General features: G+C 45.7%; 1 protein-coding gene across 2 annotated transcripts in view; it reads left to right on the top strand.

Annotated features, from left to right (window-relative positions):
• Positions 1-24,661, top strand: part of LOC143808008 (alkaline phosphatase-like) — a 116,087-nt gene that overhangs the window by 74,728 nt on the left and 16,698 nt on the right. For both annotated transcript variants that reach the window (XM_077290200.1, XM_077290201.1), the window contains one exon: positions 13,577-13,768. In XM_077290200.1, coding sequence (XP_077146315.1) covers positions 13,577-13,768 — 192 coding nt within the window. The remainder of the gene's footprint in view (positions 1-13,576; positions 13,769-24,661) is intronic.

Below are 24,661 nucleotides of genomic sequence, written 5' to 3' on the forward strand. Positions count from 1 at the left end.
GAACGGCCTGATAACCTAAAAGCACTTCAGCGGTTCCTTGGGTTTTCTAACTACTATGGGAAGTTTATCAAGGATTTTTCTATCATTGCTAAACCGCTAACTGACATGAATGACTAAAAAGGGTACCAATTTCTCCGTTTGGCCTGAGGCTGCTGTGTGCGCATTTGAATCTCTTAAAAACAGGTTTGTTTCGGCTCCCATTCTTGTGCAGCCAGATGTATCGAAACCTTTTGTTGTAGAAGTGGATGTGTCTGAGGTTGGTGTGGGGGCGGTGTTGTCACAAGGCTCATCCTTGAGCGGTTTGCGTCCATGCGCCTATTTTTCCAAGAAACTGTCACCCGCCGAACGTAACTACGATATCGGCAACAGAGAGTTGTTGGCAATCAAATTGGCCTTTGAGGAATGGCGACACTTCTTGGAGGGGTCGGTTCATCAGGTTACTGTTATTACCGACCATAAGAATTTGCTTTATTTGGAGTCTGCCAAGCGTCAGCCTCCCAGGCAGGCTCGCTGGGCATTGTTTTTCACGCTGTTCAACTTTGTTGTCACTTACAGACCTGGTTCTAAAAACACTAAGGCGGATGCTTTGTCCAGGTGTTTTCCGGGGGGAGAGCCTCGGGAAGATCCAGTACCCATCCTCCAAAAGGGTGTTGTGGTTTCGGCTCTCACTACCGAGGTTGAGGCTGAGTTTGCCAAGGCCCAGGAGGAGGTACCATCTGAGCTTCCCGTCAACAAAACGTTTGTACCACTTCATCTCCGCTTAAAGGTTTTGGCGGAGCATCATGATGCTGTCCTGGCTGGCCATCCAGGTGTGAGGGGTACCTTGGAGTTGGTGTCACGTCGGTTTTGGTGGCCCAAGATCCGACAGGACGTGGTCTCATACGTGTCAGCTTGCACCACGTGCGCCAGGACTAAGACGCCTCGCTCCCGTCCTGTTGGCACACTACTTCCTCTCGAGGTACCTAGTAAGCCATGGTCGGAAATCTCCATGGATTTTATCACTGACTTGCCCTCCTCAGCTGGGAACACGGTCATCTTGGTGATTGTTGATCGGTTCTCAAAAATGTCGCACTTTGTGTCTTTGCCTTCATTGCCTAACACTAAGACTCTGGCTCAGGTATTTGTGCAGGAGGTGGTCAGACTTCATGGGGTTCCGTCTGACATCGTTTCTGATAGGGGGTCTCAGTTTGTGGCAAAATTTTGGAAAACATTTTGTTCACGGCTGGGGATCAAGTTGTCTCATTCTTCGGCGTTTCACCCTCAGTCTAATGGTCAGACCGAGCGTATGAACCAAAATTTGGAACAGTACTTATGCTGCTTTGTTTCGGATAACCAAGAGGAGTGGTCAAAGTTTCTTCCTTTGGCTGAGTTTGCCATCAATAATCACCGCCAGGAGTCGTCTGGGGAGTCTCCGTTTTTTTTGTTTACGGACTTCATCCTCAATTTTGTACTTTGAGTCAGGGGGGCTCTTCCGGCGTCCTGGAGGAAGACCAGTTAGGAGCACAATTATCATCAGTCTGGAGGAGAGTTAAACAGCGCCTGTTGAATGTGGGTGCTAGGTACAAACGTGTGGCTGACAGTAGGCGTGTGCCAGGTCCGGACCTGAGTGTGGATGACTGGGTGTGGTTATCCACAAAAAACATAAGACTCAAAATACCATCCCTTAAATTGGGTCCACGGTTTATTGGTCCATTTAGGGTCACCGCCGTCATTAACCCAGTAGCGTACCGATTGGAGCTTCCTACGGTGTATAAGATACACAACGTGTTCCACAGGTCTCTTTTGAAGGAGGTGGTGGGTTCCGTGGACGCGGCGCCTATGCCACCTCCAGTCTTGGTGGATGGTAATTTGGAATTTGAAGTCTCCAAGGTGGTTGACTCTCGTGTAGTGCGCCGCACTTTACAGTACTTGGTACACTGGCGTGGTTATGGGCCTGAGGAGAGGTCCTGGGTACCAGCCTCGGACATTCATGTGGATCGGCTGGTCAGGTTTTTTCACCGCCGCCATCCGGACAAGCCGGGTCCTATAAGCCGTGAGGGCCCTGGGGTCCCTCGTAGAAGGCAGGGTACTGTCATGTCGGACGCTGTTCAGACCAGGTCGTTCGACAGACAGCGGTAATTCCGCTTTTGACCACTATTTGCTCATTGGCGTCGGCTAGATTTTATCTAGCTGGTCCAGGGTTAATTTACTTGGTGCTTGGATTGGAAGCTGGGCCATGCCCACTGCCTTTAAATAGTTCTCCTGAACATTGGGCGTCGCCGATTATAGCTTCTGTCTTGTGCATTGTTATCTCGGTCTAGAGTGGTGAGCTAGTAGTTGGAGTATCGTTGCTGGTGGTGTATTTCCCTTTGTCTTATTTACTCCTTCCTATATTTGTATTTATTTTGCCCTGTGCACTTATTCTGTATTCCTGAGTGACTGCGGCGTGGTGTATATTTTTTCCGTTATCCTTGTCTGTGCTAACTGTGGGTATTGGTGTATAATCGTTTCACTGGGTGGCGGGTTGCGGTTTCAGCCTAGGGTTGAAACAGGAGACAGGGTGAGGTTTGAGGCCTAGACATGCACACCATCAGTGTAAACTGTAGGTAGAGGGTCAGTCAGGATTTCCCTAGTCTGAGGGAAATTGCAGGGGCCCGGTTTATTTGCTCTTGCCCACCTAGTCTTCCCGTGACAAAAAGTTGTTGTGCAATTTGTTCTGAGAATTCTGATACCCCATATGTGGGAGTAAACCACTGTTTGGGCACATGGCAGAGTTCGGAAGGGAAGGAGCACCGTTTGACTTTTTAACGCAGAATTGGCTGGAATTGAGATCAGATGCCATGTCGCGTTTGGAGAACCCCTGATATGCCTAAACAGTGGAAACCCCCCACAAGTGACCCCATTTTGGAAACTAGACCACTAGAGGAACTTGTGTGGTGAGCACTTTGAACCCCCTATTGTTTCACAGAAGTAGATAATGTAGAGCTGTGAAAATAAAAAATCATTTTTTTTCCACAAGGGTATCGGGAGAAATTGGACTCCAAAAGTTCCAGTGCAATTTGCCCTGAGTATGCTGATACCCCATATGCGGGGGGAACCACCATTTGGGTGCATGGCATAGCTCGGAAGGGAAGGAACGCCGTTTTGGAATGCAAACTTAGATGGAATAGTCTGCCGACGTCACATTGCGTTTGCAGAGCCCCTGATGTACCTAAACAGTAGAAACCCCCCACAAGTGACCTCATATTGGAAACTAGACCCCCAAGGGACTTATCTAGATGTGTTGTGAGAACTTTAAACCCCCAAGTGTTTCACTAAAGTTTATAACACAGAGCTGTGAAAATAAAAAGTCATTTTATTCCCACAAAAATGATTTTTTAGCCCTCAAATTTTTATTTTCACAAGAGTAACAGGAGAAATTGGACTGCAAAAGTTGTCCAATTTGTCCTGAGTATGCTGATACCCCATATCTGGGGGTAAACCACTGTTTGGACGCATGGCAGAGCTCGGAAGAGAAGGAGTACCGTTTGACTTTTTCAAGACAGAATTGGTTGGAATTGAGATCGGACGCCATGTCGCATTTGGAGAGCCAGTGATGTGCCTAAACAGTGGAAACCCTCCAATTCTAACTCCAACCCTAACCCCAACACACCCCTAACCCCAACTCTAACCATAACCCTAACCACACCCCTAACCCGAACACACCCCTAACCCTAATCACAACCCTAACCACAACCCTAAGTCCAACACAACCATAACCCCAACACACCCCTAACCCTAGCCCCCACCCTAACCATAACCCTAACCACACCCCTAACCCTGTCACAGCCCTAACCCTAATCCCAACCCTAACCCTAATCCCAACCGTAAACGTAATCCTAACCCTAGCTTTAGCCCCAACTCTAACTTTAACCCTGACTTTAGCCCCAACCCTAACCCTATCTTTAACCCTAACTGTAACTTTAGCCCCAAGCCTAACCCTAACTTTAGACCCAACTATAACCCTAACTTTAGCCCTAACCCTAACGGGAAAATGGAAATAAATACCTTTTTTAAATTTTATTATTTGTCCCTAACTAAGGGGATGATAAAGAGGGGTTTAATTTACTATTTATAGCTGGTTTTTATATTTGGTTTTTATGTTTGGCAGCTGTCACATGCTAAAAGACGCTTTTTACTGCAAAATATAGTTTTTGCATCACCACATTTTGAGAGCTATAATTTTTCCATATTTTGGCCCATAGAGTCATGTGAGGTCTTGTTTTTTGCGGGAAGAGTTGATGTTTTTATTGGTATCATTTTCAGTCACATGACATTTTTTAATCGCTTTTTATTGCAATTTTTGGGAGGAAGAATGAACAAAAACCAGCAATTCATGAATTTCTTTTGGGTGGGGCATTTATACCGCTCCGCATATGGTAAAATTGATAAAGCAGTTTTATTCTTTGGGTCAGTATGATGACAGCGATACCTCATTTATATCATATTTTAATGTTTTGGCGCTTTTACACAATAAAAACTATTTTATATAAAAAAATAATTGTTTTTGCATCGCTTTATTCTGAGAACTATAATTTTTTTATTTTTTCGCTGATGATGCTGCATCGCAACTTGTTTTTTGCGGGACAAGATGACATTTTCAGCGGTACCATGTTTATTTATATCCGTCTTTTTGATCGCGTGTTATTCCACTTTTGTTCTGCAGTATGATGATAAAGCATTGCTTTTTGCCTCATTTCTATTTATTTTTTTTACGGTGTTAACTGAAGGGGTTAACTAGAGAGCAGTTTTATTGGTCAGGTCGTTACGGACGCGGCGATGCTACATATGTGTACTTTTATTGTTTTTTCTAAATTTACATAAAGAAATGTATTTATTGGAACAATATTTTTAATTTTTTTTCTTTATTTAGGAATTTTAAAAAAAATATTCTTACGCAGTATAATATTTTCTTTTTACTTTTTTACATTGTCCCAGGGTGGAACATCACTGTATAAAGTCAGATCGTTGATCTGACACTTTGCACAGCACTGTGTCAGATCAGCGATCTGACAGGCAGTGAAGGAGGCTTCTCAGGTCCTGCTCTCAGCAAGCACTCAGAAGCCACCTCCCTGCAGGACCCGGAAGGACCCCATAGCCATCTTGGATCCGGAGGTCTGCAGGCAGGGAGAACCTCAGAACAACACGATCACATCGTGTTGTTCTGAGGGTCTGAGGGAAGCACACAGGCAGCCCCCTTCCTGCGCCATGCTTCTCTATGCCACGGGAACGCTGCGATCTTGTTTGATCGCAATGTTCCGGAGGTTAAAGTGCCTGGAGCAGTCCGTGACCGCTCCTGGCACTTAGTGCTGGGTGTCAGCTGATTCTCACATGTGCGTGGCCGATTGACTTCGAAGTACTATCCCGTCCATGCTCATATGGGCCCTGCCTACATGGATGGGATAGTATGTCGGATGTCAGAAAGGGGTTAAAGTAGCCCCCATTTAGAGGCAGCACAGTGGTTAGCACTGTAGCACTGGGGTCAATCCCACCAAAGACAACATCTGCAAGAAGTTTGTATGTTCTCCCCATGTTTGCGAGGGTTTTCTCCGGGTACTCCGGTTTCCTCTTACATTCCAAAGACATACTGATAGGGAATTTAGATTGTGAGCCCCATTGGGGACAGAGCCACAAATGTGTGTGAAGCCCTGTGTAATTAATGGCACTATATAAGTGATTAAAATAAATAATAATACATTTACTCTGATGACAGCTTTTCGCACCCTTGGCATTCTCTCAAGCAGCTTCATCAAGTGGTCACCTGGAATGAATTTCCAATAATCGTGGAGGAGTTCCCAGTGATTCTAAGTTTGTTGATTTACTCTGTGGTCCAACTCATCCATAGCCATTTTAATTGGATTGAAGTAATCTGATGCCGCACTTTATTTCTCTTCTTCATGGTCACATAGCTCTTACGTAACTTAAGGTACCTTCACACTGAGCGACTTAACAACGAGAACGACAACGATCTGTGACGTTGCAGCGTCCTGGATAGCGATCTCGTTGTGTTTGACACGCAGCAGCGATCCGGATCCCGCTGCGATATCGTTGGTCGTAGCTGAAAGTTCAGAACTTTATTTGGTCGTTAGATCGGCGTGAATCGTCATGTTTGACAGCAAAAGCAACGATGCCAGCAATGATTTACATGGAGCTAACGACCTGTGTGACGTCACAGGATCGCTCCTGCATCGTTCTGGAGCTGCTGTGTTTGACATCTCTACAGCGACCTAAACAGCGACGCTCCAGCGATCGGCTCGTTGTCTATATCGCTGCAGCGTCGCTGAGTGTGACGGTACCTTTAGAGATGTGTTTTGAGTCATTGTTCTATTGTAACACAAATGATAGTCCCACTATGCATAAAGCATATGTGATCACATATTGTAGCAGAATGCTATGTTAGCCATGCTTTGCAAGTGAAACATCCCACAACATCACACCTCACCCTCCATGCTTCACAGTTGGCACCACACATGTAGAAACCATCCACTCAACCTTTATGGATCTTACAATAACATGGCAGTTTGTACCAAATATAACAAATTGAATTATCAGACAACATTACATACTTCCGCAGATTTAATGTCCAGTTCTTATGTTGCTTGGCCCAAACATGAATCTTCTACTTGTTTGCAGTCCTCATTATGGGCTTCTTTGCAGCAATTCAACCATAAATGCCATTTCTCACAGTTTTCTTTGGACACCTGATGTTTAGATATGTCTGCTACTTGATGTCTATGCAACCTATATGAGGGCTGTTATCTTAGGTGCTGTAAATTTGTGATGTCTGGTGAACATATCTTCTGCAGGAGAGGTAATTCTTGGTCTTCATTTCCTGTGGCGGTCCTCATGAAAGCCAATTTCATTATAGGGATTAATGGTTTTCATGAGTGCACTTTATGATATCTTCAAGGCTCTAGAAATTTTCTGGACTGACCTTCACGTTTTAAAATAATTATGGACTGTTGATTCTCTTTACTTAGTTAAGTAGTTATTGTCATATTCTAGCTTAGAACAGTTGTGGAATAGGGCTCAGCACTGCAGTGCAACTGTGTGCCAACACTGACTCTGCAAAACATACCTGATAGTCACAATTACTTTCAAAGTGTAGGTGATCCCTGGAATGAACTCTTGACTAGGCAAACTGTTCATTGAAAGTCATTCTAGGTAACATCTTGGTAAAGCTGCTATCAGGGGTGAACCTAGCCTCTATGCTGCCTGAGGCGAAAGAAAAAATGGTGCCCCTCCCCCCACACACACACAGTCCCTGCCTCACTGCCTGTGCACACACCTCCCTCCACCGAACCCGGTAATCGCCGCTCACAGTAGCATACCAGCAGAGGTGTATCTAGGGTTTCTGGCACCAGGGGCAAGAATTCATTTTGGCCCCCTCCCACCCCCCCTCCACCAAGGACATATGCGATTTGCACACTCAGTCATGTACCCACGAGCTCCTCTCCCTAATGCTCTCAATGTTCAGTGAAAAACTGAGAGAAGCGGAAGAGAAGCTTGTTGTCACAGGACCATGAGTATGAAAATCGCATGTGAGTGAAGTGTCCATGTGACGACTACTGGTACCTGCAGAGCTGAATCCTGACATCGCAGCTTCTGAATTCTCACAACTCATGCACTGCACACTTTTAGGATTCTCCCTGGCCGCTGGATGGTCATGTCAGCACAAGCATGCGATTTGTATACTTCTGACCACATTCCGACTAGACGTGCCCAGCCTCACTCAGTTCATTTTCATAGAGTGGGGCCACACATGTCTAGTCAGCACGTGACTGCATGTATGTAAATCGCCGGCACGAAAGAATCCTGACAGCTTGCAGGGCGCACTGTGAGAACTCAGAAGTCTGCAGTCACAAAGAATGACTGCAGACTCATTACAAACCTGGACATCCCCTTTAATGCTCCTAACAAATAAAAACATGAGAGTTAGTCAGTATCACAAATAACATTTACATCCAGGTACCTTATAGATGACGTCGTCTCTAGAGCCGTTCTCCATTTCTTCATCTCATCCAGACCCCATGATGCGTTTTCTCATCCACAGCCGTCTCTGCAGACTTCCATCTTCTCCGCTCTTTTGCAGAAAGTCTCCACATGACGCCCTTAAAGATACAAGTGTCATTATAATGCTCCTGAATGAAAAATTGCCCCTCACTATATTGTCTGCACAAAATATGACCCCCACACTGTCCCTCTTATGGTACATGCTCTATACACTGACCTCTCCTTTCTATACACACTGTGTCCCCCCTATAGGGCCTAGTATTTATACTCCATATTTATACTCCATCCTCCCACCCTGTGTGCGTGGCTCCCCCATCCTCCCACCCTGCGTGCGTGGCTCCCCCATCCTCCTCCCCTGCATGCGTGGCTCCCCCATCCTTCTCCCCTGCGTGCGTGGCTCCCCCATCCTTCTCCCCTGCGTGCGTGGCTCCCCCATCCTTCTCCCCTGCATGCGTGGCTCCCCCATCCTTCTCCCCTGTGTGCGTGGCTCCCCCATCCTTCTCCCCTGCGTGCGTGGCTCCCCCATCCTTCTCCCCTGGGTTCTTGGCTCCCCATCCTTCTCCCCTGCATTCATGGCTCCCCCATTCTTCTCCCCTGCGTTCATGGCTCCCCCATCCTTCTCCCCTGCGTTCATGGCTCCCCATCCTTCTCCCCTGCGTTCATGGCTCCCCCATTCTTCTCCCCTGCATTCATGGCTCCCCAATCCTTCTCCCCTGCGTTCATGGCTCCCCATCCTTCTCCCCTGCGTTCATGGCTCCCCATCCTTCTACCCTGCGTTCATGGCTCCCCCATTCTTCTCCCCTGCGTTCTTGGCTCCCCATCCTTCTCCCCTGCGTTCATGGCTCCCCATCCTTCTCCCCTGCGTTCATGGCTCCCCATCCTTCTCCCCTGCGTTCATGGCTCCCCCATTCTTCTCCCCTGCGTTCATGGCTCCCCCATTCTTCTCCCCTGCATTCATGGCTCCCCCATTCTTCTCCCCTGCTTTCATGGCTCCCCCATCCTTCTCCCCTGCGTCCGTGGCTCCCCCATACTTTTTCCCTGTCATACTCACCTCTCACCGGGCGGCGCAGAACTTCCCGGCATCTCTGCAGCGTCTTCCTTCCTGTCTTCAGCAGTCACATGGTAGTGTTCATTAAGGTGATGAATATGCGCATATTCATGACCTTAATGACGGTACCATGTGACCGCTGAAGACAGGACGCACTGCCGGCGCTGAGACAAGACAGAGACACAGTTGCAGCCACCGCTGGAGGAAGGTGAGTATTACGTCTTCAGGGAGGGGGGCAGGAGGGAGGAGGGGGGCAGGAGGGAGGAGGGGGGGCGGGCACTTGACCCCGGAGTTTAAAAAAAACAAAAAAAAAAACCTAGCAGCGCAAATCCAGTAACAGAATCTGCCGCCCCCTCTCTTCTGCCGCCTGAAGCAAAGAGATCAATTCGCCTCATGGTAGCAGCGTCCCTGGCTGCTATATAAAATGCCAAGGGCATGTAAAACTGTCATCAGAGTAAAATGAGACAACGTTTAGGAATCTAAGGTTTAACTCACATTCTGGTTTGTTTCACTCATGCTTCAAATCTTTACTGTTTATTTCCATTCGTCTCCTTTTTATGGTTTGTCTGTTTTCTGTATGAATGTACAGTGTGCATTCCAGTAAGAGCAAGAAAATGCATTATATGAACAGGTATGTCCAAAGATTTGGTCAATACTATATATGAAAAAATGTTTAAGCACAGAAGAGCTAACTGTAACACAGTTGAGCTGTGCTTAATGTCTACTGTTAAAGGGAACCTGCCTTCAGGTTTTTCCTATACAAAGTTGGGCCAGCACCCAACGGCAGTTACGGCATACTAGAATAGTGTATACATGTGCCCAATTCGCTCTGAATAACACACAAAAAAAGCTTTTATTATACTCAGTGCGGTTCAATCCCATGGGCGTCATGGGTTTTTATCTGGCGCCTGCTCTCTACTTTGAGATCACCGTCCTCCTTCTTGCTATGGATAATGCGTTGTATGTCATCCACACATTGTCCTCCATTGCGCTCCTGCCCAGGCGTACTTCTCTTTGCCGTGCCAAGAGCATATCAAGTATTAAATTCCCTCCGCAGGGCAGATAGAAGTATGCCTGGGCAGGAGCACAATGGAGGACACCATGGGGATAATGTAGGATGACATAGGATGCATTTTCCACATGAACCAGGGAAGGAGGACGGCGATCGTAAGAAGAGAGGAGGTGTCCAAGAGGTTAAACGCCCATCAGACCGGACCATGCCATATGTAAGTATAGTAAAAGCTATTTTTTATGTTATGCTAGAATGCTGTATATGAGGGTGTACTTTATATGGGAAAAACTGTTTGACAGGTTCCCTTTAAGATCAGTGTTGTAAAACTGCAAATGCAGCTCAAATGGCAGCACATATGGCAGAGGGTTAGAGTATGGCAGCAGTTCTAATGGTGATTTTATTTTCTGCCATTTATATCAATTGAGTGTCGTTTGCAGAAATCTTTGATTTGTTAGTCTGCTTCCAGTACAGTGATGCTGTGCAATGGTCAGCTCTGCTTTACATCCACAATGTTTCAAGCTCCAATTTGAAGGTAGAACAGAGCCAAATAATGTGCCAAAAATCCCTGGTGTAGGAGCAGCTGAGCTGTTCTGGAAGCCAACTGAAGTTTGTAAGTTTGTAAAATCATAGAAAGACTGCACTGCACACGCTCGACCAAGCGCAATGGAACTACATCAGGATGGATCCAGTAGCCTGGGGGATAATAGAGCCTCGATGTGTATCATTATTGAGGAAGTATGTGCAAAATGGAGCAGATTTAAAAAGTATTGACAGCTAATATTGACACAAGTTAATAAATATACACTGCTCAAAAAAGTAAAGGGAACACTTAAACAACAGAATATAACTCCAAGTAAATCAGACCTCTGTGAAATCAAACTGTCCACTTAAGGTACCTTCACACTAAGCGACTTTGCAGCGAGAACGATGATGATCCGTGACGTTGCAGCGTCCTGGATAGCGATCTCGTTGTGTTTGACACGAAGCAGCGATCTGGATCCCGCTGTGATATCGCTGGTCGGAGCTAGAAGTCCAGAACTTTATTTCGTCGCTTGATCACCCGCTGTCATCGCTGTATCGGCGTGTGTGACGCCGATACAGCGATGTGTTCACTTGTAACCAGGGTAAACATTGGGTTACTAAGTGCAGGGCCACGCTTAGTAACCCGATATTTACCCTGGTTACCATTGTAAAAGTAAAAAAAAAACACTACATACTCACCTTCTGATGTCTGTCACGTCCCCCGGCGTCCACAGGGTTACACGCTGCTGCCGAGAGCTTCCCTGCACTGAATGTGTCAGCGCCAGCAGTAAAGCAGAGCACAGCGGTGATGTCACCGCTGTGCTCTGCTACTGCCGGCGCTGACACATTCAGTGCAGGAAGCTCTGAGCAGCAGCGCGTAACCCTGAGGACGCCGGGGGACGTGACAGACATCAGAAGGTGAGTATGTAGTGGGTTTTTTTTACTTTTACAATGGTAACCAGGGTAAATATCGGGTTACTAAGCGCGGCCCTGCGCTTAGTAACCCGATATTTACCCTGGTTACCCGGGTGCTGCAGGGGGACTTCGGCATCGTTGAAGACAGTTTCAACGATGCCGAAGTCGTTCCCCTGATCGTTGGTCGCTGGAGAGAGCTGTCTGTGTGACAGCTCCCCAGCCACCTAAACAGCGACGCTGCAGCGATCGGCTCGTTGTCTATATAGCTGCAGCGTCGCTGAGTGTGACGGTACCTTAAGGAAGCAACACTGTTTGACAATCAATTTCACATGCTGTTGTGCAAATGGAATAGACAAAAGATGGAAATTATTGGCAATTATCAAGACACACTCAATAATGGAGTGGTTCTGCAGGTGGGGACCACAGACCACATCTCAGTACCAATGCTTTCTGGCTGATGTTTTGGTCACTTTTGAATGTTGGTTGTACTTTCACACTCGTGGTAGCATGAGACAGACTCTACAACCCACACAAGTGCCTAAGGTAGTGCAGCTCATCCAGGATGGCACACCAATGCGAGCTGTGGCAAGAAAGTTTGCTGTGTCTGTCAGCGTAGTGTCCAGAGGCTGGAGGTGCTACCAGGAGACAGGCCAGTACACCAGGAGGCATGGAGGGGCCCTAGGAGGGTCGCAACCCAGCAGCAGGACCGCCACCCCTGCCTTTGTGCAAGGAGGAACAGGAGGATCACTGCACTGCCAGAGCTCTGCAAAATGACCTTCAGCAGGCCACAAATGTGCATGTGTCTGCACAAGCGGTTATAAACCGAGTCCATGAGGATGGTCGTCCACAGATGGAGGTTGTGCTCACAGCCCAACACCATGCAGAGTGCTTGGCATTTGCCACAGAACCCCAGGATTGGCAAATTCGCCACTGGAACCATGTGCTCTTCACACATGAAAGCAGGTTCACACTGAGCACATGTGACAGACATGACAGAGTCTGGAGACACCGTGGAGAGCGATCTGCTGCCTGCAGCATCCTTCAGCATGACCGGTTTGGCAGTGGGTCAGTAATGGTGTGGGGTGGCATTTCTTTGGAGGACCGCACAGCCCTCCATGTGCTCGCCAGAGGTAGCCTGACTGCCATTAGGTGCCGAGATGAGATCCTCAGACCCCTTGTGAGACCATATGCTGGTGCAGATGGCCCTGGGTTCCTCCTAATGCAGGACATGCCAGACCTCATGTGACTGGAGTGTGTCAGCAGTTCCTGCAAGATGAAGGCATTGAAGCTATGGACTGGCCTGCCCATTACCCAGACCAGAATCCGATTGAACACATCTGGGACATCATGTCTCACACCATCCACCAATGTCACGTTGCACCACAGACTGTCCAGGAGTTGGCGGATGCTTTAGTCCAGGTCTGGGAGGAGATGCCTCATCCGCCGCCTCATCAAGAGCATGCCCAGGCATTGTAGGGAGGTCATAGAGGCACATGGAGGCCACTCACACTGCTGAGCATCATTTCCACTGAAGTTGGATCAGCCTGTAACTTCATTTTCCACTTTGATTTTGAGCATCGTTACAACTCCAGACCTCCGTGGGATATTAGTTGTGATTTACGTTGATAATTTTCAGATTTCATTTTTCTCAACACATTCCACTATGTAATGAATAAAGATTTACAACTGGAATATTTAATTCAGTGATATCTAGGATGTGGGATTTTAGTGTTCCCTTTATTTTTGGGCAGTATATATATAGTATTTCCATAATCAGAAGACCATTTTGTAATTTTGAAAATAATCATTTAAAATCTTGGGGTTGAATATCATACTAAGATCTACTTAAAACTTTCCTTTGGATTAATAGATGGCGTACAGAGAGAAAGAAAGCAGAGTTAATGCTCAAATTTGAGATTTGAGATTTTACTTAACCTCAAAACAAGCATTTGCTGTTAGAAGTCTTATGTAATAATCTTTATTCCTTAAATAAAAGATATGTTTACAAACCAGACATTTTTAAGGTAACGTTTTATTTATTTGTTTACGTGGTAGAATTGACCATGGCCACCATGATTCTAATGCACGAAATTCATTGACTGAGGCTGTTGAGTTTGACAAGGCTATCCAGGTTGCTAGGAAGTTAACATCAGAATCTGAAACTCTGACCGTTGTGACTGCTGATCACTCTCATGTCTTTACTTTTGGAGGATATACAAATCGTGGTGACAGTATTTTGGGTAAGAGCCTTCTTACACTGTAATTATTGTTATTATTATTTATTATTATAGCGCCATTTATTCCATGTCGCTTTACATGTAAGGAGGGGTATACATAATAAAAACAAGTACAGTACAATACAAGTCACAATGGTACAGGAGGAGAGAGGATCCTGCCCGTGAGGGCTCACAATCAACAAGGGTTGGGTGAGGATATAATGGGCGAGGGTAGAGCTAGTCATGCAGTGGCTTGGTCAAGCAGTGGTTACTGCAGATTGTAGGCTTGTCGGAAGAGGTGGGTCTTCAGGTTCTTTTTGAAGGTTTCGATGGTAGGCGAGAGTCTAATATGTTGTGGTGGAGAGTTCCAGAGTAGGGGGGATGCGCGGGAGAAAATAGTAGTTACTCACCGATAACGGTGTTTCTCTGAGCCCATGACGGCACCACGGAGAGAGGGGATCCGCCCACCAAGGACAGGAAACCTACAGATAAAAAGGCGGTACCTCTCTCCCGCATCAGTTTGTTTACAGAGCATAAAGTGAACATCAGGTTAATGATTACAAATGTTTCAACATTACTAAACCTTAATAAAGATACCGCGTGTTTATTGCTTATATACATAACTAAACATAATAAAAGTGTGCACACCCACGCGTGAGGGAGGGAATGTACGGGTGCCGTCATGGGCTCAGAGAAACACCGTTATCGGTGAGTAACTACTATTTTCTCTGTCCCCCATGACGGCACCACGGAGAGAATTGCAGAGACTGTACATTAGGGAGGGACTACCGCTTCCAGAACCCTTCTACCAAAAGTAAGGTCTGAAGAAGAAGTTAAGTCCAACTGATAGTGCTTAAAGAAAGTCGAGGGTGAAGACCAAGTAGCAGCTCTACATATCTGGTCTATTGTTGCTCCGGCTCTCTCTGCCCAGGAGGCCGCCATCGCCCTAGTTGAATGAGCTTTAACTTCCCCTGGAGCTGGCATCCCGCTTGAGGTATACGCGAGGTTGATGGCATCTCTGATCCATCTTGCCAATGTACCCTTGGAGGCCTTTTTGCCTTTCCGAGGGCCCTGAAAACACACAAAAAGAGATCCTTCCTCTCTACACTCCCTAGTAGCCTCCAGGTAATGGATGAGACACCTTCTAACATCCAATGTGTGTAGTGATTTTTCCCCCTCGTTCTTAGGGTTAGGACAAAAGGAGGGAAGAGAGATCTCTTGGGACCTATGGAACCGGGAGGCCACTTTTGGTAAGTATGCTGGATCAGTTTTTAATACCACCCTGTCCTCCAATATTAGTGTGCAGGGTGGCCCGGCTGACAAGGCTTGTATGTCGCTAATTCTTCGGGCTGAAGTGAGGGCTACCAAAAGGGAGGTTTTAAAGGATAGAATCTTTAAGGGAAGTTCTTTTAAGGGCTCAAAGGGGGCTTTGGTAAGGGCTGTGAGAACTAGATTTAAATCCCACTGTGGGGCTCTACGTGAGGGTAGAGGCCTAGATCTTTCTGCCGCCTTAACGAATCTGGAAACCCATCGATTCTTTGCTAGATTGTAATTAAACAGTGCCCCAAGTGCGGCAATATGAGCCTTCAGTGTATTAGTGGCTAGGCCTTTTTCCAGCCCATTTTGCAGAAATTCTAACACCGATTTGAGAGGGATTCCTTCGGAGACTTTAGCCCCTGAGGAAGAGAGGAATTTTTTCCAGATTTTACCATACTGCTTAGTAGTTGTTAATTTTCTACTTTTTAAGAGGGTTGACACTAGACCTTGAGAAAAGCCTTTCTCTATCAGTAACCCCCTCTCATATTCCAAGCAGTCATGTGTAACCTCGCTACCTGCGGGTGTGATACTGGACCCTGGAATAGGAGATTGGGCAGGTCTGGGAGTATCCAAGGGTCTGTTATGGACATCCTTCTGGCCCAGGAAAACCAAGTTCTCTTCGGCCAGAAAGGGGCAATCAATATCACCCGGGCGCTGTCCTCCCTTATTTTCCTCAGAACCGCTGGTATCAGTGTGATAGGGGGAAATGCATAAGCCAGTTTGTGCTTCCAAGGAATCATGAAAGCATCCAACGCCACCGGGTTCCCTGCTGGGTTTATGGAACAAAAGGTGGTCACCTTCCGATTTAGGTTGTTTGCGAAGAGATCTATTGTCGGAGATCCCCACATCTCCGTTATCCGATTGAATATGGACTGGTTCAGTTCCCATTCCCCCTGTTTTAGGCAGACCCGACTCAGGTAATCTGCCTTGAAATTGTCCACCCCTTTTATGTGAAGGGCCGTCAAGGATGCCAAATTTTTCTCGGCCATCTGTAAGATTGAATGTGTCACTTCCATCAGTGGTTGAGAGTGTGTTCCCCCCTGATGGTTTATGTAGGCCACTACCACCCTGTTGTCTGAAAACAATCTTACATGATGTGAGTGAAGGGGTTTTTGGAATTCTGTAAGAGCGAATTTTACTGCCAGTAATTCCCTCATGTTGGAGGATACTTCTTTTACGACGTCTGACCATGTCCCCTGAACCACTAGATCGTGTAGGTGAGCCCCCCAGCCGATGGGACTTGCGTCTGTGGTTACCACCTTTGACACTGGGATCACCCATGGTAAACCGCGGCCCAAATTGCTGTCTTTTGTCCACCAATCTAGAGCGAGAATTGTGTTTGACGAGAAGGTGAACTGACTTTCTAAATTTCCCTTCAGGGAAATTTCTTCCGCTAATATCTGCCATTGCAGTTCCCTTGTATGTGACTGGGCCCATTGGACGGCACAAATGCAGGCTGTCATAAACCCCAGGAGAGACATTGCTTCTCGGAGCGATATAGAGGGGAGATCTCTTGCCCTGGACACTAACCCTATCATCTTTTGGATCTTTTCTTGGGGTAGGCGGCATTCCTGGGAGATGGAATCCAGCGTGGTTCCCAGGTACTCCTGAATCTGATTCGGTATTAGTCTGGACTTCTTCAGATTCAGGAGCCACCCCAAGCTTTCTAAAGAGTCCATAACTAACTCTAGTTGGTTTTTGCAATGTTGGGGAGAGTTGCCTATTATCAGGAAATCGTCCAGATATGGGACGATTAGGGTGTTTTGTTTTCTCAGGTCTGCCATGACTTCCGCTATCAATTTGGTAAATACCCTTGGGGCTATTGCGAGACCGAATGTTAGGGCTGTAAACTGATAATGCTTTACCATCCCTCCTATTTCGATTGCCACCCTGAGGAATTTTTGGAAGTCTTTGTGAATGGGGACGTGGTAGTATGCGTCCTTTAAGTCGAGTACTACCATGAAACAATGCGGAAACAACATTTTGACTGCCGTCTTTATTGTTTCCATTTTGAAAGGTTCCACAATCAGGTGTTTGTTTAAGTTTTTTAAATTGATGATTGCCCTGAAAGACCCGTCTGGCTTTTTCCTGAGAAAAATCGGAGAGTAGAACCCTCTCCCTTTTTCCTGGAGGGGGACCTCCCGAAGAACCCCTTTGTTCAATAATGTTGTGACTTCCTGTTCCAGAGTTATCCGCTCCTGCGGAGAAGCTCTCTGAGATGTCACCAGGAAGGACGGCTGAGGGAACGTAAGAAATTTGAATTTCAGTCCCTATTGTACCAAGTCCAGAATCCAGGCACTGCTGGTTATCTTTTCCCAGGCTGAGCGGAAGAGGGACAATCTTCCTCCCACCTGGGGCAAAAGTTCATTGTGAGGGTTTTTTGGTATCGGTGGGGCTTTTGTTGAAAATAAACCCTTTATTCTTATTCTTTTTGTCTTCCCATCTGTCCTGTGGCCTAGGGGGCTTCCTACGGAAGAATTGTTTACTCCGAAAAGGACGTTTGTAAGATGGGTATTGCAGGACGGGAAAGGACTTCTTTTTGTCCCCTGCCTTTTCCAAAATATCATCCAGAGTAGAGCCGAAAAGAAATTCTCCCTCACAAGGAATATTACAAAGTTTTGTCTTTGTTTGGAGGTCTCCGGGCCAACATTTGAGCCAGAGGGCTCTTCTGGCTGCATTGGAGAACACCGCTGATCTGGCCGAAAGCCTGATGGAGTCTGCTGACGCATCGGCCAGAAAAGCGGCTGCCCCTTTCATTACTGGTAGGGTGTTTAGTATACTGTCTCTGGATGTTTTATCCTTGAGCTGGGATTCAAGCTGGTCAAGCCACACCATAAGGGAGCGGGAAGTGCAAGCTGCGGCCACCGCTGGTTTTAGGCCCCCTCCTGCTGCTTCCCAGGAGCTTTTTAGGAAAGCATCCGCTTTTTTATCCATGGGATCCTTTAAGACCCCCATGTCTTCAAATGGTAGGGCAAACTTTTTTGACGCTTTAGCGATTGCTACGTCTAATTTGGGTGCTTTTTCCCAAAAGGAGCATGCAGGGTCTTCAAAAGGGTATTTCCTTTTGGGTGTAAGCAGGGCCTTTCTTAAAGGTTTTTTCCACTCTTTGTTTATTAAGGCTTGTATTTTATCATTAAGGGGAAACACCCTTCTTTTTTTCTGCTCCAGTCCACCGAACATGATATCTTGGACTGATTTTTTAGTGTGGGAATCAGCAAGACCCATGGTACTTCTGACTGCTTTAATTAGGGAGTCTGTTTCTTCTAATGGGAAGCAACTACGACCTCCCTGAGAAGAGGATGATGAAGAGGATGATGAAGAATCTGAGGAATTTGAACTAATTTCCCCGCTATCCGAGTCACTAGAGTCAGATATAGGGGTTTTTTGTATAATTTTTTTACGTTTTTTTCCCTCCTGGAGAGACTTAAAGGTATCTTCCACCTGAGTTTTAATTAGTGTTTTGAGTTCAGTGGCGAACCCTGGAAGCCCTTCACAGAGAGTCTCTTCCATACAGGATTTACATAATCTTTTTTCCCATGAGGCAGGTAAATCTTCTTTACAAAGTGCGCAGATCCTGTGTTTGGACTTCCCTGCGCTCTTACTTCCCTAAAACAAGCAAGAGAAAGGTAGGCTCTATTAGCCGAAGCATTCACGGAGATCACTCACCACCTGGTGTACCCTCAGTACCGGCTGTGGATGGTCCGTATCAACTGTATGGTGCTCCTTTGATCCGGATGCAGCACTAGAATTTTTGCTGTGCTGAGATCCAGACCGCGCTCCGGCTCCACGCCGCTGAACATGAGAGGCCCCTTGCCCCTGCTGCCGGCGTTTCTGCTGCTGCTGCTGCGGTGCCTGCGGTTGCTGCGCTGGTGAGCCCTGTAATTCGGGGTCACTCATAGCTGCTGGGGAATGCTGGCTGTACTCCATTAGAGCAACTAGCCAGGGAGTCAGGCCCCATTTAAATATTCTGCGTGCCGATTTTCGCGCGCTCCCTGACGCTTAGCTGTGCGCATGCGCGAATCCCAGCATGCCCCGCGTTGTCCCAGCAAGCCCTGCGCCGCCCAGAATGCCCTGTCCAACCAGAAGGCATTGCGGCACCCGCGCATGCGCATTCCAATCAGGAAGTCCGGCAACACGCCGCTGGTGTTTCCTGATGCGCCGTTCGAGCGCGCATTGTCACGCTGTGCTCCACCTATGGAGGGACCCCTCACAGTGGATTTCGTGCGGGCGTGCCATCTGGAATCCCCACAAAGTGAGGATTCCTCTAGGAGCCGCAGCGCTGCTGCTGCGGTCTCCCGCTCACCCTAGAGACCTACTGATCCCAATGGTGGCGCTTCGGGTGGCCCAGCCTAGCCGAGGCAGGGAACCCCCGCTGCCTGAGCCGGTCTGACTGGCCCCGGAATCCAACGACGATCTGAGGTAAGATCTGCTGCAGGTCCCGTCAAGGACAGGAAACCAAACTGATGCGGGAGAGAGGTACCGCCTTTTTATCTGTAGGTTTCCTGTCCTTGGTGGGCGGATCCCCTTTCTCCGTGGTGCCATCATGGGGGACAGAGAAATCTTGTATACAATTGTGGGAAGAGGAAATAAGAGGGGAGTAGAGAAGGAGATCTTGTGAGGATCGGAGGTTGCGTGCAGGTAAGTACTGGGAGACGAGGTCACAGATGTATGGTGGAGACAGGCTGTGGATGGCTTTGTATGTCATGGTTAGGGTTTTGAACTTGAGTCTTTTGGTAATGGGGAGCCAGTGCAGGGATTGACAGAGGGAAGAGGCCGGGGAATAGCAGGGGGGCAGGTGGATTAGTCTGGCAGCAGAGTAGGGTAGATTGGAGGGGTGCGAGAGTGCTAAAGGGGAGGCCACAGAGCAGGAGGTTGCAGTAGTCAAGGCGGGAGGTGATGAAGGCATGGACCTAGGGTTTTTGCAGATTCTTGGTTGAGGAATGTATGGATCCGTGAATTATTTTTGAGTGGCAAGGGCTTGTATATGTGGTTTGAAAGAGAGATCAGTGTCAAGGATAACCCCGAGGCAGTGATCTTCTGGGACTGGGGAGAGTGGGCAGCCATTTACTTTAATGGATAGGTCCGTTGGGGGATTGAGTGAGATGGGAGAAAGATGATGAGTTCTGTTTTATCCATATTAAGTTTTTGAAATTTAGCAGAGAAGAAGGATGAAATTATTATTTTTCTTAAGCTATTTCCAGAAATTTCACTCCAGATTGCAGGTGATTTCCCACAATGTATAGTTACATCTCAGGTATAGCATGGGCAGAGGAGGTGTGCGCATGCCATCTGCAACAAGAACTGGAAGCTGAGCCACTGCTTGTGTTCTGTATCTGTAGCTAGCTCTGATCCCAGCACATTAGCCTCTCACATGCCACTGTCAACAGGATAGGAGGATTTTGATAGAGGGAAATCGATCTCATCAGCCGATAGGTACCCCTGCAGAGCGATTGCTGGATGCCAATGAATTGCGATGGAATCCAGAGTCCTAAAAATGGCCACCATATCTGTAATATTCCTCAGTCTATTAGATCCCACTGGAGTCTCAGCCAAACTGGTATAGGGGTGTGCTGAAGCTGTCTGTACTTTGATTGACAGCCTGGCCATCCAATCTGGTACAGGGGCGTGCTGAGCATAGTTGTGTCCAAACGTTTGGTCTGTACTGTATGTCTAACTATGTGCAGCCAAGTGAGCTGATCTACCCCAATTTGCAAAAACAAGTGCCCCTCAAAAAAAAAAAAAAAAATGTTTGTTATTACTACATTCACAATAAATAATTCTATAAAACAATTTTTTTTCTCATCCTGTACGAGGATGCCATTAACAAATAATATGACAAACCATGCCATAATTGTAGTTTTGGATAATCTTAACTAAAAAAAACAAGTAAAAGTGATTCAAATTCCAAAATGGTATCAATAAAACAACAGTCCACTGAACAAAAAAACAAGCCCTCATACAGTTCTGCAGACAGAAAAAGAAAAAGTTAGGGCTCTTAGAATATGATGATCAAAAAAGTGCGATTAAAAAATTTTTTTCTTGTGAAAAAAGATTAAAGGTATAAAATCGATATCTTCATAATAATATTAACTTGAAAAATAAAGATAACATGTCAATGGTACCTCAATGTTTTTGGTTCGTGCATACCTCCAAGAATAAGGAGTAAACAGTGAAAAATTGCATATAGCCAAAAATGGTACAAAAAGTAGCTACATGTACTGAAAAAAATAAAGTTATGAGTGTTAGAATATGGTGATACAAACATGTTGTTTTTTAGATAATTTCTTGTGCAAAGGTAGCAAAGCATAACAAAACTATTTTAAACCCTTTACGACCAATGACAGACATAACAGTTCATGAGTGGGTGTCAGTTCCCTCACCATGACTTGCTGTGTACGTCGTGACATTAAACTGTCAATACGTGCAAAAACACGAAGTGAGAGATTCGTGCCGTCATCGCGGGTGCCATATCATTGCCATCGTGACCCCCAGGTCACCATGCTATGGAAAGCTTTCTCTACAGGTATAATGGTGCATTGCAATGCATTATACCTGAGATCAAAGTGAAAAAATTGAAAGTCTCACAGAGGGACTAAGTAAAAAAGGTTAAAAAAAATTGTAAAAAATATTAAAAAAATTACAAAATAATAAAAAGATATATATTACACCAATAAATACACATTTTTATGTCAAAAGAAAAATAAACAAAAAAGTACACATACTTGGTATCGCCTCTTCTGGAACGATCTATAGAACTCTAGTAATCCCCTTCAGTGAAAACCCTGAAAAAAGAAAAAAAATTACAAACTATGGTTTTTCATCATACCGCTGGTAAAAAGTGAAATAAAACTGGACTGGACCAATGTAAATAAAATGGTATCGCTGAAAACATCATCTTGTCCTGCAAAAAAACAAACATCCATACAGCTTCATCAGCAGAAAAATGAAAAAGTTATAGCTTTCAGAAAAAAGGGATGCAAAAGTTATTTTTTTAATAAAAGATTTTATTGCGTAAAAGCCCCAAAACATAAAAAAAATGACATAAATGGGGTACCGCTATAATCATATTGACAAAAAGAATAAAGCTGCCTTATCGATTTTACCACGTGTAAGGCTAGGTTCACATTAGCGTTTCTGTGCGCAGCGTATCATCTGCATGTACAAAAGCATGCTTACGGCTGCGCATCATCTTGCGTATGACGCAAACAGAAACGCTGCATGTGCATGCGTTTAAAAGTGATTTGGCATGTGTTTGCGGTTTTTATGCGCATGGTGGAGGTGGTGACATCATTTTCTTGCGTACCAATGCGTTCCCATAGACAGTAATGTGTTTTGCAGGCGCAATAATCCGCAATTATCCGCATGCATATTTGAAGCCTTAAAAATGCAACATGTTGCGTTCGCCGGACACCGCGAAATGATGCATGCATACGCATGAAAAACGTCCCTGCATATACAATGTTAAAGATATGTATGCATGACACATGCGGATCGATGCGGATCGTTTGCTGCGTGCACAGATGCAAATGTGAACCCGCCCTTAAATGACATTACTACTTGTTTACTTGTTTATTCTGCTTCCCTAAAATCGTAATAGAAAACGATAAAAACATGTTATATACCCAAAAAAGGGACCAATAAAAAACGTCAACTCATCCCACGAAAAACAAGCTGTCACATGACTTTGTTTGTTGGCAGAAATCTGGAAAAATGATAGCTCTCAAAATATGGCAAAAGCATCTTTTAGTGTTTTAGTGTGTGACAACAGCCAAACACAAAAAAACTGGTATCGCAGTAATCACACTGACCCGAAGAATAAAGTAATCTAATCACTTATACCGCACGAGGAATGATGTAAAAAACAAATAAAACCAATTTTTCACCTGCTGTTGATTTGTCCATTCTACCCTCAAAGATTGCACTAAGGCATGGCTTACATTTATTCTGCGTTCTGCGCTCGGTGGTTATTCCGGGTTTCTGTGTAAATTTATGAAATACATAATTCAGATGGAACCCTCGACGGAAGATTTCCTATAATGAGGCAGATGGAGGCACTGTGGTTTATGTTATGTTAATGTTTATGTTTATGTTAAGTTTATGTTAGAAGCTACTGTGGTTTTGGCATTCATCTTATGTTCTTTGCCTCTATTATGGGACTTTGAATTTTGTAATTTTGTTGTATATACTTTCTTTGAATATCATTTGTGTTATTTTTGTAGTAACTGAAGAAGGTCTGATGTAAGACCGAAACGTTTTTTTGACTACTACTTTTTGACTACTACAGTGAATCATATTAAATTACCAGATTGATCACTTCAAAGTTGAGTGCCGGGTTTCTTCTTATTATTGATAATGGTGTTGGAGCCTACCCTAGCACCTCATATAGTGGTGCGCACAGTTCTCTTTCTCAATATTTTCCTATTAGACCATATAAAAATGAAAAATTTTTGCTAAATCAACATTTTAGCGGTAAAAATTGAATTATTCTATCTTCACCACCCAATGGTATAAATTTCTGCGAAGCACATGTGGTGTTAACATGCTCACTGCACCCCTTGATGAATTCACTGAGAGGTGTAGTTTGTAAACTGGGGTCACTTATAAGGGATTCTGCTGCTCTGCCCTGCACATCAGGGGCTCCCCCAGTGGGTCACAGCACCCGCAATCTAACATTAAAATCTGCACTGTAATATGGCGCTCCTTCCCTTCTTAGCTTTGTACTTTAAATGAAAAGTAGTTCCCGATTACATGTAAGGTATTGGCACAATCAGGAGAAATTACACAATAAACTGAGATGTCAATATTTTCCTATTAGACCATATAAAAATTAAAAAATTTTGCTAAATCAACATTTTAGCGGTAAAAATTGAATTATTCTATCTTCACCACCCAATGGTATAAATAAACACATGTAGTGTTAATGTGGCGCCCGATGTTTACCGTGGTTACCAGTGTAAACGTAAAAAAACCAAACAGTACATACTTACATTCCGGTGTCTGTCCCCGGCGTCTCAGCTTCTCTGCACTGTGTGAGCGTCTGCCAGCCGGAAAGCGAGCACAGCGGTGACGTCTGACGTCACCGCTGTGCTTTCCGGCTATGGCGCTTACACAGTGGAGAGAAGCAGAACGCCGGGGACAGACACCGGAATGTAAGTATGTACTGTTTGGTTTTTTTACGTTTACGCTGGTAACCACGGTAAACATCGGGTTACTAAGCGCGGCCCTGCGCTTAGTTACCCGATGTTTACCCTGGTTACCGGGGACTTCGGCATCGCTCCAGCGCCATGATTGCAACGTGTGACCGCAGTCTACGACGCTGGAGCGATAATCATACGATCGCTGCGACGTCACGGATCGTGCCATCGTAGAGATTAAAATGGTACTGTGTGACGGTACCCTAAGTCTTCACAAGGTTGCCACACACTGTTGTTGGTATGTTGGCCCATTCCTCCATGCAGATCTCCTCTAGAGCAGTGATGTTTTTGGCTTTTCGCTTGGCAACACGGACTTTCAACTCCCTCCAAAGGTTTTCTATAGGGTTGAGATCTGGAGACTGGCTAGGCCACTCCAGGACCTTGAAATGCTTCTTACGAAGCCACT

Source organism: Ranitomeya variabilis, chromosome 2 (genome assembly GCF_051348905.1).
Source record: "Ranitomeya variabilis isolate aRanVar5 chromosome 2, aRanVar5.hap1, whole genome shotgun sequence".
In the NCBI taxonomy this organism is placed as follows: domain Eukaryota; kingdom Metazoa; phylum Chordata; class Amphibia; order Anura; family Dendrobatidae; genus Ranitomeya; species Ranitomeya variabilis.